The sequence below is a fragment of the Haemorhous mexicanus genome, chromosome 4 (genome assembly GCF_027477595.1).
Source record: "Haemorhous mexicanus isolate bHaeMex1 chromosome 4, bHaeMex1.pri, whole genome shotgun sequence".
In the NCBI taxonomy this organism is placed as follows: Eukaryota; Metazoa; Chordata; class Aves; order Passeriformes; family Fringillidae; genus Haemorhous; species Haemorhous mexicanus.
In genome coordinates this window covers 70,714,033-70,729,429 of record NC_082344.1, presented here as the reverse complement: position 1 = coordinate 70,729,429, position 15,397 = coordinate 70,714,033, and the positions used below count along the sequence as shown (strand labels likewise).

At 38.8% G+C, this 15,397-nt stretch overlaps 1 protein-coding gene across 3 annotated transcripts in view; it reads left to right on the top strand.

Moving 5' to 3' along the window:
- The window catches only part of MAEA (macrophage erythroblast attacher, E3 ubiquitin ligase), a 49,181-nt gene extending 36,565 nt beyond the window's left edge, over positions 1-12,616 (top strand). For all 3 annotated transcript variants that reach the window (XM_059845359.1, XM_059845357.1, XM_059845358.1), the window contains 5 exons: positions 1,004-1,080; positions 7,045-7,153; positions 9,984-10,117; positions 10,794-10,989; positions 11,392-12,616. In XM_059845359.1, coding sequence (XP_059701342.1) covers positions 1,004-1,080; positions 7,045-7,153; positions 9,984-10,117; positions 10,794-10,989; positions 11,392-11,487 — 612 coding nt within the window. In that variant the 3' untranslated portion in view covers positions 11,488-12,616. The remainder of the gene's footprint in view (positions 1-1,003; positions 1,081-7,044; positions 7,154-9,983; positions 10,118-10,793; positions 10,990-11,391) is intronic.
- The last annotated feature ends 2,781 nt before the right edge of the window (positions 12,617-15,397 follow it).

Here is a 15,397-nt window from a genome sequence, read left to right as displayed (position 1 = left end):
GTGCATTAGTCACCCCAGGCAGCTAACTGATAGAAATTTGGAGTTGCTCAAATTCCTACTGAAGCCACTGAGGAATTTTGATATGACTGTGCTGATGGACAATAAACAAAAGGCAACTATTCATTGGAAACATGGTTGAAGAAAAAACACTCAGCAAGTGGAGTAGAGGAACACAGGCAATAGAGTTCTTTACATGATTCAGAGCACTTTGGGGTTTCGTTATTTTCATAAGGTAATAGAACAGTTGACTGTGTCCCTATAAAGAAGCATAGTGATTTGTTCTTTTATGGGGGGGAGATCTTTTTTCTTTTTAATTCCACATATTCAAAGTTTTTTTATAGATTTTGTGAACGGGTGATGGAATTTGATTTAAAGGGACACTCTCAACTTCGTTAGGCTTCAAATTTTACCTTTTTCCATAAACAGGTAAATGCCACTTGGTTTTCTTGTTTGAGACTTGTTTCCAGCATGGCTTTTAGATGTTTGACAAGAGGAGTGGGATAGAAGCTTGAAGAAAGGGAGGGAGGGTATTGCAGCAACTTAAACTTTCTGCTGGTTTTTGTTAATACTGGGATTTTTCAAAAGACATTCCAAGGCTTGTTTCTTCCTTGCAGTCTTCTGGGTAGATCTGTCTGAATTAGCACATAGCCCCAAACTCCTGCTGACTCTACTCGTTTAAATTGTGAGAAAATACCAGGAAACCACCTATTACTCTCATTTGTGTCTCAGGTAACAAGGCTTTCAGTCATTAGGAAAAAGTTCATCCCTGCTGAAGTTTTATAGGAGGCAAGAGGAGGAGGCTTTTGTTTGCTTTTAGGGAATTCTGTGCTGATCTTGTCTGTAGAGTCAGCATTTCAACTTTTTTTGCATGAATGCCTAAAAGCAAGCAAACCAGGTTGCATGTTATTAACACTTTCTTTTTTGTTGTGCACACATAGTCATTAACGAACCATGCGGTGCAGCTTTGGCACCATCTAAGACCCTGTCTTGTCTTTAATCTCAGAGCTGTCTGGAGTTCAGCCTAAGGATTCAGGAGTTCATTGAACTCATTCGACAGAACAAGAGACTGGATGCTGTGAGGTATGAAATTAGGATGCTTTCCAAACAATTTTTTTAACAAGATGGTATTATGCTTCATTAGAAACATGTGATTATTGTTGCAACACCCTGTAAAGCCTTGAAGGGTCTCCCCTGGTATTGTCATCAGTCTTTGGATTTAAGCTGGGCTTGGACTTCTTTTAAAGGCATAGTGTCATTCCACAGATGCACCTTCTTAAAGAATTGACGTTGTCCCTGAAACTGTCTTCATATTCTTCAAAATCAAGGTTTAGAAAATTAACCTGTTTTAAAAATCAGATGGATTTTCTGGTGGCATTTAGTGTAATATATAAATATAAATTCACCCTTAACTAATTTTCAAGAGGTACAGCTGGCTTCTCATGGCAATTCATTACAGTTTTAATTACCAGAAATACTAAAAGGTTAATGAAACCTTCATCTAAAGCTTTAACATTTCAATTTTGACTGATTTTGCTTTGCTATCTTCATTAAACGTTTTGTTCTGCAAGTTACCTGCAAGGCCATGTTCACCCTTTGTATTGATGCCTAATTTAGAGTTCTCTATGGTTGTGGGTGGGAGAGGGATGAGCTGTGTTAGGTTTTCCTCACTCCATTCTTCCAGCTCCAAATGGGGAAACCAATTCAATATCCATTTTTATGTTTTCTGAAGTAGTTCAGTGGGGAGTACAGAGAGAAAGCAACAATGCCCAGTGGGGTTGTGAATCAGTGACAGAAGTGCAGTCACACCTCAGCACTGCTTGACTTAACCACAAGAGAGTTTTTTGACAATGCTTTCAGTACCAGCACACGAAGCAATTTATACATCCAAGTTAATGGTCCCGATTGAAGGTGGAATAATGTTCCAGGATAACACAGGAAACTAGTCTTGCTGAAATAAGTAGAATTTTGTTACTGGTACAAAGAAATGCATTGATAATTTGATAAGCAATGACCTTGCAGGTGGCAGAGCTACTGGAGCTTACGTGTGCACAAGGGAGGGAGAACTCTCAGCAGGTTTTGTTTTGTAAGAATATTTAAACCTAAAGAGAGGTGAGAAGTTCATGGCCCAACCTGAAGCTTTGCTGATGAATCCTGATAAGAACACTGTTGCCACATAATATTTCTGTGTTAAGGAAGTTGCAAGTTCTGCTGCCTTTAAACCCAAACTAGATACTTCAGAAACTGAAACTTATATTTGTGGCAGAGCTGATTTTTTGGTCAGAGCAGCACAGAGGTACAGAAATCTACCATAAGGTATTCACAGACTGAAAATGTTCTAGCATATTCCCAAATCTAGATGGAGAAGCTCTCCTGCAGGGCAAAGTTTTAGGGTTATTTTCAGGTTTTATTCCTAATTTCATTCAGATGTGTGGCTTGCTTTGAGCTAATATCATTCCTACTTTGTCCTACTTGTGCTTAAATCATCTTTGCTCTGGTCCCAGCCAATGCAAATGTGCAATCTGATACAACTCCAGCTAATGGTAATGTTAATAATTAAAACCAAACATAATTAAAAACAAAACCTACAAGCTAGCATTTAGATATGTGCACTTACCCTTTGATAGAATTATCAAATCCTAAGGAATTGTCAAGTACTTAAGAAAAGGATGAAAGAGACTCAACTCCATTATCTGTCTTCTGAAGCCCATGGTGCTCTTTATACCAAATGAATACTGTGCCTTTAGCTTTATTCTCAGTTTGTTTCTTTGCCAAGTGTGCAGTCATGCATCTTAACAATGAGTAGTCCATGCTCTAAAAACTATTTTCTTGGAGCTGCAGCTTCCTTATGTAGCTTGGAAACCAGAGGGCAGGCACAGAGCTGGAATAAGGAAATAGGCTGAGAACTGGGACAAAGCAGATAAGGTCCTTCTGTATTTTATTATTACTGGATATTTGTTTCCCTCTCATCCCTTTTCCATATCAGAAGTGGTAAAATTTGCAAGCTGTCAGCCCTCAAGAGGACAGCATGCTTGTGTGGAATAACCTGTCTGAGGCTTACAACTTAAAGCTCCTGTCTGGATGGCAAACAAGGCATCCATATTGAGTGCTGTTGGGGTGAAGTGTGTATATTCCATGTACCTGCTGAAATTCAGGGCTGACATACATTTTATACTTGGCAAGTAAAAGTTGCCACTCATGGTAGTGCTGCTTTAACTTCAATTGTAAAAGGAAAAGGAGCTATGGAAGTATTTCTGTATCTTAGTTGACTCCTTTCTAGGAGGATGAGTTTTGATTATTTTGTACATTCAGACTTCAGCATCTCAATGCTTCCTTTCAATAATGTGGCTTAAAAACTTTAAGTTTTTACCATGGCATTCTACTTTGTTTCAAAGTAAATAAGTAATGAATAAGGGAGTACCTTTGGGGAGGTGTGGCATAGACCTCATTGCTTCTAGCAAACCCTAGCAACTTGTGGTTGTATTAGCTTGCTTCTGTTAAGTGCCTGCAGCAGGATTCTTTCAGTATTGTGTCTGTGGTGCAATAAATAGGTCAGGCATCCATTAGAAAGCAGAGAAAGAGGCTGTTTACCAAGGAGTTTCCTGTATGAGTGGAACTGGGGGAACTGACATTTTGTTGAAACGCAGCTGGTGTTTAAATAAGTTTGAAAGCTTTTGCTGCCTGCTGAGAACCTCTGAAGTGACATTGCTTTTACATTAAAATTGATTTGAACTTTAAAATTATACATCTTATTAAATAAGTGTAGCTTTTTAGAATGAGTACAAACAGACTTTCCTCTAAGGTACCTTATCAGAGTAGCCTTGAAAGTGCAAGTTTCAAGAATGTAAAATCTGTTCTTGAATACAAAGAGTAAATCTCTTAACCTTAAATATAACACAATTTTTGCCTAGTACCATTAGCCTTTAACTCTCAGTCTCTAGGGCTTTTTTGTCAAATTTGTACCTACTAAAGTAACAATGAATGACTGATGACACCAATTTCACACTTTGGGAGCTCTCACTAATTTCATTCTGGGAAATCTGACAGCATTTTGATATTTTGCTCTTATGCAATGCCAGATATACACAAAGTTCTCAGCTAAAAGCTTAACAAAACATCATGTGCACTTCTTGTTCTGGGGATACAAAGGACAAAACAGAGTAAATAATAGCTGATGGTGGGCAAAGTTGGGAGAAAATGGCTACAGTCTATCATTTTAGTCAACTTCTTTCCTACAAGGATGAATGAACACTTTATTTTTTTAGTGGGATGCAGTTAAACAGGGGTATAAATGTACTTTTGAGCCGTTTGAGTATAAATTCGGCTGGTTGTCATAAGGGTCCCAGATAAAGGCATTCAGGCATTGGCCAAAAAACTGAGTAGAAACAAGTCCTCTCTTGGTAACACCTTATATTTGTGTTCAATTATTGCTACTGCCCAATAAATATGTTCATTTTTATATTCAGGCATATGTAGACATATAAGCTGGACATTGCAAATGTGGATCCTTTTGTAGCAATTTAGTGTGCCCTTAGTGAACTGTAGGTCTTCAAGTCTTTGTAAATATTTGCCAAGTACAATATGTTAGCTGTACCTGTGTGTGTAGGGGGACACACAAAAGATGATGAACTTTGTCCTTGCAGAGTTTACAGGATCATTCTGGGATTTGAAAAACAAAGTTTTCTACCTATTACTTAGATCTATCACAGGAATTTAGTGACTTCAGGGATGGTCTATTGTCAGGATTTTAAAAATATTATCCTGAAAAATTTAGCCCCCTGCCTTAGCTATAGAGACTTGTATGTGCTAATAGTGGTAAAAACATTGCAATTAAGCATTGTAATGTTCACATAGACCTCAGGAGCAAGCCAGCACTTGCACAGAGATGGAATTAGCTGAATGGCAGGGAAAGGGGTGAATAATGGCATGAGGGCAAATAGGGTGTAATTCCACTGTTGTGTGTTCCCAAGTAACTTACAGTGTTGTGTCTTGCTTCCCAATCTAAAAAAGACTTGAGTGCTATGAATTAATAAAATTGCTTCACCTTTGAAAGATATCTTACTCCATTTTAATTTCTCAGTGGATGAAGTTCAGCCATAACATGCAGACCTTGTGGGAAACCTTCCTTGTTTTTTTTTTTGGTTTTTTTTTTTTTTTTTTTTTTTTTGTAAAGAACACAGGAGAGAGGCAAAGTCAGGAGATAGAGACTAACACAAGGTCACTTTGGAAAACCTAACTCATTCTGGCTGAACCCAAACCAGCCAGCACATCCCAGTGTGTTCAGTACTTTGCACATGATGAAAGGCTGATGGCAGGGAGGAGATCCTCAACCCTAACCAGGCTGTGCAAGCTGAAGTTCTGTTTCACCATCACAGAATACAATTGCACTCTGATCGGTTCTTGTGAGAAGACATTTTTTCCTCTTTTTTCTCTCATGCATGCACAGATAATCTCAGCTGGGAGATCTGAATTTTTTTGTTTGCCTAATCTGTGTTTGCAAAAGCTCTCAAAATCATCTGCAGCTCTCCACAGTTATTTTAGCTTTCTTGCAGTGTATCCAGGCTGTCTGTTCTATCAGGCCAGGGGGTTTGTGCTTCTGCCCTCGTAACAGTAATCACCTGGGGAATAATGTTTACATTCCTGAATTGCTCACCGAGCATAGGAAATTGGGTGGAAACATTCTGTCCTACATAACTTCCATTGCTTCCTGGCTTGGGTGGGAGAGGAAGTGGGAGTACTGAAACACTGCTAAAGAGACTGTTCTCATGGTATTGATGACCTCAGTGTAGTTGTCAAATTCAGAATTGAAAAAAAAAAAAAAAAACTTGCCTAGATTTTCTTATTCAAGCCATGAAATGGGTATTTTGAAAATACTATCTATTCCTAATAGTAGTTTAGGAATTAATAAAAGACTCTTCAAAAGTTAAAAAACAGTGAACTCTTTGTCGAGGACTTGAGAGATTACTTGGTATCTTTCCTGCAATACAAACTGTGCAGAAGTCACAGCATAGGGGAAGATTTCCTACACTTATGCAATGCCTGAAATTCAGTGTAATGCTGGTTCCATACCCAGCCTGCTGTGCTATATCTGTGCACCACTGAAAACAGGAGCTTTTAGCAGAAATGCTGAACTAATCACTCAGTTTAAAGGCTGAAGGGTCTTCCAGCACACTTACACTCCAACTTGAGAATTACTGATCTTGTAATTGATCTTGTGAACACTAGGCTGGGGAAACTTTCATATAGGCTTTTAAAGTAATTGGATATCCTCGAAATCTGGTAATATTTTTGTGGTTTCTTACTACTTCCTGAAAAATATTAAAGTTTGTATTTTTTATTAAATATGTTTCTGGTAATTCTGTCACTTATTTGAAGTATCCAAGCTTTCAGCTATGTGTGTATCCCTTAAAATCTGTATGTGTTAAAGTACAAAATTTCTTCTGAAGTTTGAATTCATTTTTTGTTTTCCTGGCTAAAAAAAAGGTGCTCTTAATGAGGTGTTTTCTATTACATTGCCCTACAAGTTCTTGTAGTTTGCACAGAAGGCGATACTGTCTTCAGGCCTATACCCCTGCTCCCAAAAAATCATTTATTCAAAATAAACATTGCAGTTATTTGAACATTATTGATGTGTAGTGGGTTTGGAACAGCTGATTTTCAGACTGCCTTTATCTCACTGGTGAGTGTATGCCAGAGGAGTGTCATACACTGAGCCTGCATGAGCAGAGACATTTCTTCTAATAATCAGGGTTGTTTTAGTTCCAGGTGAGGCAAGACTTCACACTACAGTAAAAACATTCTGGTTTCTAAGAAGTTACACAGTAAAAATACTAATTCTTAGTCTTTCTTGCATTCCCAAGAATTGGGAATTCCTTTGCATTTGCTGGATGGGTTTTTTTCAAGTCCTTAAAATGTACAGAGAGCACTCTTAGAGTTCATATATTGAGAGCAGAATCTGTAGGTTTTCTCTGAAATCTTCCATAAGTAATTTTATTTACTTGGTTTGGAAACAAGGCTGTCTAATAAAGTATCAATTCTCTGTTTCAGACATGCAAGAAAGCACTTCAGTCAGGCTGAGGGAAGCCAGCTGGATGAGGTTCGACAGGTGATGGGAATGTTGGCCTTTCCTTCAGACACTCATATCTCTCCCTATAAGGTAACATTGAAATTCAGTGCTGCAACACAATATTAAAACAGATGTTTCAGATCTTTTTTCAGCACAGGAAAATGCATTGATAATATCAAGATAAAGGTTTTTTTAAAATTTTACTTCCTAAATTCCACCTCTGTAAGAGTTTTTAATTTTAGTAACCTGTCCTTGTACATTAATCCAGAAAGAAGTATTTGTATTGTTTCGGTTGGATTGTAATAGTAACATGGATTCACACTGAGCCAGGCTTACCATAAACCCAGCACTAGAGATCTGTGGGCTGGAAGCACAATAATTAAATATACAGCAAGAGCAGAAGATGGGGAAGTACAAAGGAGAAGAAAGGAGAAAAAAAAAAAAAAGAGAGAGAGAGTCTTGTTCAGCATACAGAACTGTGGCTTTAATACACCAGCAGCAGTTCTTACTTCTACTTCTCACATTATTATTGTTGCAGTGCTTGGGATGAAAAAATGAAGGATTATTTGAATGATGTGAAAGCAGTATTTTTATTCCTTAAAATAAGTTTTCATTTATTTGGATTATGCAAATTGATGTAGATATTAATGATAATATCTACATCTAAATTTATATCAAGCAAAATTCACAGATTGCTACTGTTTATACAGACTTTAGTTCTGTGGTCATGTGCTAATTCACTTCTTTTTAACTTGGCTTTGGAGGCAGAAGGTAGAGAAAAGCTGAGTTGTCAAAGCAAGACAAGATTTCCACGAAATGCCAAGCCAATATGTGGCAGTGCCAGTATAAACACATTTTCTAAACATGGTGATGAAATGATGGTTTAACAAAACAACCACACGCAAAAACCCTGAAACGAACAAGAATCAATATGAATTTCTTTGCTCATCCCAGAGTCTTGGAAGGATCCTGGTATTTTACATGCTAGATTTGATTTAAGTTATGAATATAAATTATATCTGTGTTAAAAGACTGGGTGTAAGATAGAATTTATCAATATTATAGTAGTTAGAAATAGGTAGGAAATAAGAATCCTGTATTTTATTTTAAGGGCTGGTTTGGATGCAGTGTTTCAATGAGGGAGAACTAGAAGAAATAGCTGGGATTGTTCCACATACATACAATGAGAGCAAATTCCCAAATACTTATGGATATGACTTAAAACATTCTAGTTTATGGAAGTTAAGTTTTGATTTCTCTAATAATTACCTAGTTCACCACAATTACAGCACATGGTTGTTTGGAGCTACCTTTAGTATCTTGACTATGAGTTCTGTGCATAAATGGCTTCCTAAAATGCCTTTTAAGTAAATTATTTTTAAATCTCTGACAAAATTTGTGAGATCATATGTCTAACCAACTGATTTTTATTAATCCAAGGAAAGAAGCATCTTCTATAACCAATGAATAGAACTTTCTCTGGCTTTTCCTCTTTCAGGACTTTAAGGAACACATTCACTGTTATGCAGAACAAGCTGTTTTCTTTAATATCTGTTGAATAATCTTATGTCACTTTGCCTTCCACTAGACCAGATTTCTTGGAGCCCAATCCAGCCTGGTCTCCAACAGTAGAATCACTGAATTGTAAAGGATAGAAAAGGTCTCTGAGATCATCCAGTCCAGCCATCAACCCAGAACCATGTCCTCATCTGCCCTGTCCCCTGTCCCCAGCTTTTCTCCAGGCTAAACACCCCCAGCTCCCTCAGCTGCTCCTCATCAGACTTGTGCTCCAGACCCTTCCCCAGCTCTGTGCCCTTCTCTGGAGTCACTCCAGCACCTCAATGTCCTTATGAGGGGCCTGAAACTGAATACAGGACTTGAAGTGTGGCCTCAGCAGTGCAAAGTTCTACAGATGGGACATCCACAGCCTCTCTGGCAGCCTGGTCCAGTGTCTCACCACCCTGACAGCAAAGAACTTCTTGCTAATGCCCAGTCTAACCCTGCTTTCTTTCTGTTTGAAGCCATTCTGCTTGTAACAAGTGCCTCTCCAGATCTTGTGTAGCACCTTTAGGTGCTGTAAGGTGTCCCCAGATTTTTTCTCCTAGTTCCCTCAAAGTATAGCATGCAGAGTTGGCAATATGATCAGTATAGTATTTATATGATAAATATTATATCAAGGTAAATAAATATGGTCACTCCTCCTGACCAAAGGGGAGGTTATGGATAGAAAGGATAAGAAAGAAAGGATTAAGTATCTGCCTGTACAGATCACACTAAGTGTATTTTCAAAGGATCTTCCCTTCTTACATGACTCTTCATCAGCACTGCTTTTAAAGTTCAGTGTATCCTTGACCTGTGAGTTTAGTTCTTACTTCCATGAAGAGAAAAATCCTGACTTTTAGGTAACATACAGCATTAAAGAATTTTGTCTCTAAATGAGCTTATGCAAGCTTTCTCTAACCTGGGGTTGTGGCAGCTTCTTCAAATTGAAGTCTTTTTACAAAATTCTGTAAATATTATGTATTGCAAATTATTTAAAGTTAAAAAATACTTCTAACTTTTTGATGTTAATGGTTCAGAGGCTGTAGAAGAAACATGCCACACTACTAATGTTGTTTCCTATATAGTCCAGCATTCTAGGAAACTAAATGGAAGGAGTAACCTCACCAGGATTTACATACCTTGCTCAGAACATTTGGTAGATGATGGAGATTGAATATTGCTCCAGCTATTTTTAATAATAGTTGTTTTAATAAAGTAGTGTTAAAAGGTACTTTTTAAACACTATGCATTGGGGTGTCCACTTCTGGTTTATGATGGGCTTGCACAAGTGAGTTTGGCACAATTTGTCACTCCCAGGCATTTGCTCCCTGGGACAATTAGATTGAAAGCAACTTATAGTTGTGTTGTTTTTTAACAGGATCTCTTGGACCCTGCTCGATGGAGAATGCTGATCCAACAGTTTAGATATGATAACTACAGACTACATCAGCTGGGAAACAATTCTGTTTTTACTATAACACTCCAGGCAGGCCTTTCAGCTATAAAAACACCGTATCCTTTAAAGCAGATATTACTGGGAGTGAAAAAAAAGCCGTGTGGGGGTTTATTTTTGGTTTATGGAGGCTATTCAGAGAGCTCAAATAAGAAATGTGACACTTCAATATTTTTGCTCATGAGTTGTTCAAATAGAGTATAAATTGGGCACTATTAAATTAAGGGGAGATTATAATAAATAGCATTATGGTTTAAAAAATAAAGGCATGCCCAAACAAAAATTTTAAGGTAAAATGTAACATTGTGTTTGGTTTGGCTGTCTTTTCATGTCTGAAATTAGTGAATATGCCTGTAAGGGTTACTGAGCTGGGTCAAAATTACTCGTTTTGAAGCATTTAAACACAAATTTACTTGCAAGGTTTTATGTGAATATTCAAAAATAGATGCATCTTTAGAAACTTCACTGGGTTTGCTGGGCTGGAGAAGGGCTGGTGCTGCTGGAGTGCTGCACCTCAGAAGCTGTACCTGTGCCAGACAACTCTTGTTCCTTGAAACAGATCAAACCCTTGATTCTTTTGTGTGGACATTAAACTTGAATTAAATGTTCCTGTGCATTCTGTCACCTGGGCTCTGTTGGCACAGCTGATGAACTTCTAATTTTAAGGTTTCCCATACAGTGGGTGGCTAATGATGGTTTCATGGTGGTGATTGTTCCCTAACCTGCTGCTAACAGACAGTGTTATAAAGAGGACGGGAGCTCAAAAAACCCCGACTGCCCTGTGTGTAGCAAATCCCTGAACAAGCTGGCTCAGCCCCTGCCCATGGCACATTGTGCCAACTCCCGACTAGTCTGCAAGATTTCGGGGGATGTAATGAACGAAAATAATCCTCCTATGATGTTACCAAATGGATATGTCTATGGATACAATGTAAGTGTTGGAGTCAATGACTTGCTGAAGGCTAAAATAGCAGCTGTTAGAATAACTTGCTAGATCAAAATTAGAGCTTATAAACTCAGTCAGAAGTTAAAAGAATAATTCTTGCAGTAATGTTTTTTTAAGGACTGTATATTTAGCTGCTTAAATTGGCCTTAATGAAGACATATTAATGGTCACATACCTAACTATGTGAATTTACAACATGAGATCAAATGGCATTGGAAATCTTTCCCTCCAGAGAGCAATAATGTGGAATAAGTAACTTCTGGGGGCAAAGATGTTTTGACCTCAGACCACAACATTTTTTTAAATTAAAAGTTAATTTCCTAAACAGTTCAATAGTGCTTTGAATTACTGTTGTGAATATCATCTTTTGCTTTCCCTCTTTTTCAGTCTCTGCTTTCTATTCGTCAAGATGACAAAGTAATTTGCCCAAGAACCAAAGAAGTCTTCAACTTCTCACAAGCTGAGAAAGTCTACATCATGTAGGTCTGTAAACCACAGGATGAAGTGCCGCTGGAATTTTGACACAGTGTATCTTGGCATACCCTGTAAAGGGGGGGGCCTTAATGTGTGGCAAAGAAGCAAAAGCTGCCACCTTGGGGAGCAGACCTGTCGGTGGCATTATTGTTTCTTGCGACCAAAGATCATTGAGCAACAATAAACACTCTTGAAAGGAAAAAAAAAAAAAAAAAAAAAAGAAGAGAGGAATTATGACTTAAGTTTGTACTTGAATAAAAAACACAAACAAATTTTGATTGTTAAGGTTTTGTAACATAAGGTCAAAAAATTGGACTCTTCTCAAAGAAAAGTACTTTCATCTTCTAAAGGATAGCTTTCTTTAAAGATGGACACTTGCACTGGGGGAAAACTTACAACAGATTTGAAATGAAATCCATTTTTCTCCCCTCTTTTTCACAATTGTCCAAGACCCTTTTGTTATCAAAGATCTCAGTACTACCAATGTGTTCTCCTTTAAGCTCCTCTTTGCCTTCTTTATGATCCTCTGGTGAAGTAATCCTGAACATGAATGATGTAACTTATTTCCATGGGAAGATATTTTTGATGTCTTTGACACAAGGTGGCTTCTCTGGAGGATCAAATAGGGACTGGTTTCAAGGAGTATGAAGTCTTTTTCCAAACCCAAATATTTTAAGGAGGTTGCATAAGTATCAAGAAGAACTGAGAACATTTCAGGCAAAATCCAATGCTTGTTTAAATGTTCTTTTTCCAGTCTACCATAGTGTTAAAGTCCTTCTAAAGTTATTAGTTATGTGCATAGGGTTCAATATGAAATCATTAGTGCTACTGCCTTATTTCTTGCTTTGAGAATGTACTCACATGACAATGAGCTGGTATTCTTAAGTGTCGGGCGAAGTTTCTGAAGATGCCTTGCAGGATGATTACATAATTTTAGGGTCTAAATAGTATTCATTACTGAAACTAATAGTTCAATTTTAACAACTGCAGAACACCATCCTTATGACTTTTCAAAAGAATTAAACCATTGTAGTTTAAACAAAACCATATTGTAGAGGTTTGTATTTAGCGCTTATTTTTGCATGTTGATGTTGATTAGCTAATAAAAGATTGTAAATGTAAGACATGTTAATAAAAATTGTTTTCCATTTCTTGATTATATAAAATTAGAAAGCTGTTTTGTGTTTAAATGTAAAAAGAATTAACTCTCAGTGGCCTCTCTTCAAAGCAGTGGAACTTCCATGTGTTGGTTTTCAGTGTTCTGCAAGATTTAAAATAAAAATAACACACATGCATGCAAAAACACAAACCAAAAAACCCCCAGAATTCCCCAGCAAACCAAAAAAATGCCACACAGTAACCATAAAAATGTTGTTCTTCAGAGCATTTCAGTCAAATTAGTATTTTTGGTTGAAACTTTTCATATATGAACTCCAGTATACTCCAGGGTGTTTTCTGTCTCTTCCTAGAACACTGCCTCTCACTGTCTTAGAGCCTTCCTGTTAAAATGTTGTGGGTGATGTTAGGCGTGGGTTTTTCATGCATTAAAGAATGCTAACAAAGCACACACAAAGGACCACAACTTCTTTTCATGTTCAACACTTAAAGCTTGCAGATATTGCTAAACTGCTGGTGCCAGCCACTGAAACTGTAAATACGTGGGATTTCCAGGGAGGTGTGTCTGAAAAGGTTCCATTTGCAGTGGGCATCAATTACTGATGCTTCAGAGCAGGTGTGTCTGGACCACTGCAGTACTGCCAGCTTGGCACGGGCCAGGGCTCTGCACTCAGTGCTGCAGAGGAAGGGTCTGTTCTCTGGGCATTTAATGATTCCTTAGGACAAATGCAGTGTACCAAGAGTAGGTGGGGACAGATCCTGAGAGCTTGGGTTAGTAACTGGACTGATTTGCTTTCAGTTAGGCAGTAACTGCTCTCTTCTTTCTCCTGGGGCAAGAGTTGGAGCACCCTCAACTCAGAGAGGGAGGATGTCACCCTGAGGAGCAGTGTTACTCAAACCCTCATGGAACAGCACCTCTGTTTCTTTGGGCCACTGTTCACAGCATCATTGCAGAAGGGCAAGCATAGCTTTGATCATGGCAACCTCACTTTTCACTACTTTACAGGAATTCATAAAAGGCCAAAGCAAGAAAGAAGCAGTAGATTTCTATTGGACCTGAGGGAATGTGTGGTAAATGCACAATTGTAGGTCATGGAAATTGTTGCTTTTGCTTGTCTTAAATACCAGTTGGAGCTGTGGTTTCCTGATACCAGCCTCTTGATTTCTGTGACCTGAGCAGAGTGGTGAAGAAACCCACACTCTCCAAAAAAAACCTGGTTTGGGATGGGAGGAGAAGAGAACTGCTGTCCTACAAGGAGGGCTTCCATTTCTGGAAGGTGTGATTCCAGAGGGCCAGGTCCCAACAGGAGGACCCAGTCCCTGAGGGTGTGTTCCTGTTACAAGGGAGGGTTCCAGAAGGAGCTTCAGCTGTTTGTTAGCTCTGATTGCTCACTTGGGAAATCTGCAGTCACACAGCCCGTTCTGACTGCAGCAAGGCCTGTGTGCCACAGGCAGCTGTAGCCTCCTGGCTGGCCCTTCTGAACTGCTGGGCTGCTCTCAGGCCTGCTCTGCCATGGCTCTGCGAGCCTCCAGCTGTGTGAGGGTCAGAAATGTGGCAGCCTGTTCTGCTTTGGTGCAGCTTGGAGCTCTGGTTTGCATTCCCTGGCTGCTCGGTGCAGCCTTGGGCTCCCAATCCAACAGAGGTGTTGGTTCACAGCTCATCTCACAGGTGGCCCCAGACATCAAACCAAGAGCAGCAGGTGACTCAGAGTAAGTATAAAGTTATTTGAGATGGTAGAAGCTTTAGTAAAGCAAAGACTCTTTCCTTTCAAGATCTGGCTGAGCTGGAAATGAACGCTGTCCTTCACTGGGATGTTTTTTAAGTCTTGCCAAGCAGTGAGGCTGTGGATTTTGGTTGTGGTGTTCCTGTTTGAAGGCAGCAGTTTGTCCCAGTTGTGATCTGGACAGGTTACTCTGATTCCCACAGTTACACCAAGGATGAAAATTGCCTTAACCTTCTGTTTGCTGTGCTCCAAAGCCCTACTCTAAATGCTGAAGGTTTTCCAGTGTTACAAAAGAGAGATACTGCTAACTCTTCACAGTGCCCTGGGGGCTTTTGGTACCTGTTTCCAGGCTGAGAAGGGTTCAGGATACTGAGGTCACAACATTTTGTAGGTAGGAAATAGCAAAGCTGATAACAAACTCTGGCAAAACATTTTCCTGTAAACTTTAAAGACTGATGAAGTGGTCAGGGTTTTTTGGTTTTTTGGTTTTTTTTTTTTTTGGTTTTTTTTATATAAGCATGGCCTTTTCTACTCAGTAATAAAATTACTCTTTGGGGAAAAAAAAGAATATATTATTTGGGACAGGAAGAATGAGAAAATTACAGCTGGAAATCTGCCAAAAATAAGCCTTTGAACATGCATAATGGACCACTATTCAGAGGGGAAAAAAATGAATACTCTAACTTGCTTTTTTTTCAGCCTCAGGTAGCCTGAGCAGAGGGTGTTGGGAAGCACACTAAACACTTCTATTGAGGGTGCTTTGAGACCCACACTGTGACAACGTGCACTGGGTGTCCTGATGCACAATCGAGGTCACTTGATCAACAAAATGAGTACTTAAAACTTTTCCATCCTTCATTTTCATGTTCCATAACAAGGGATTCTGAACTCATTATTCCAAACACCAAATAAAGCCCAGCCCAGATCCACAGGATAGGTGGTCAAGTGTGATCTTCATGTCACCCTTGAACAGATAAACTAGTTTCCAGTAGTTCCCTCTAGTCACTGAATCTATTGTTTGATGATGAGGGGGGTCAGAGATTCACCAGGATCTCCCTGCCATTATGCTTTTCCAGAGA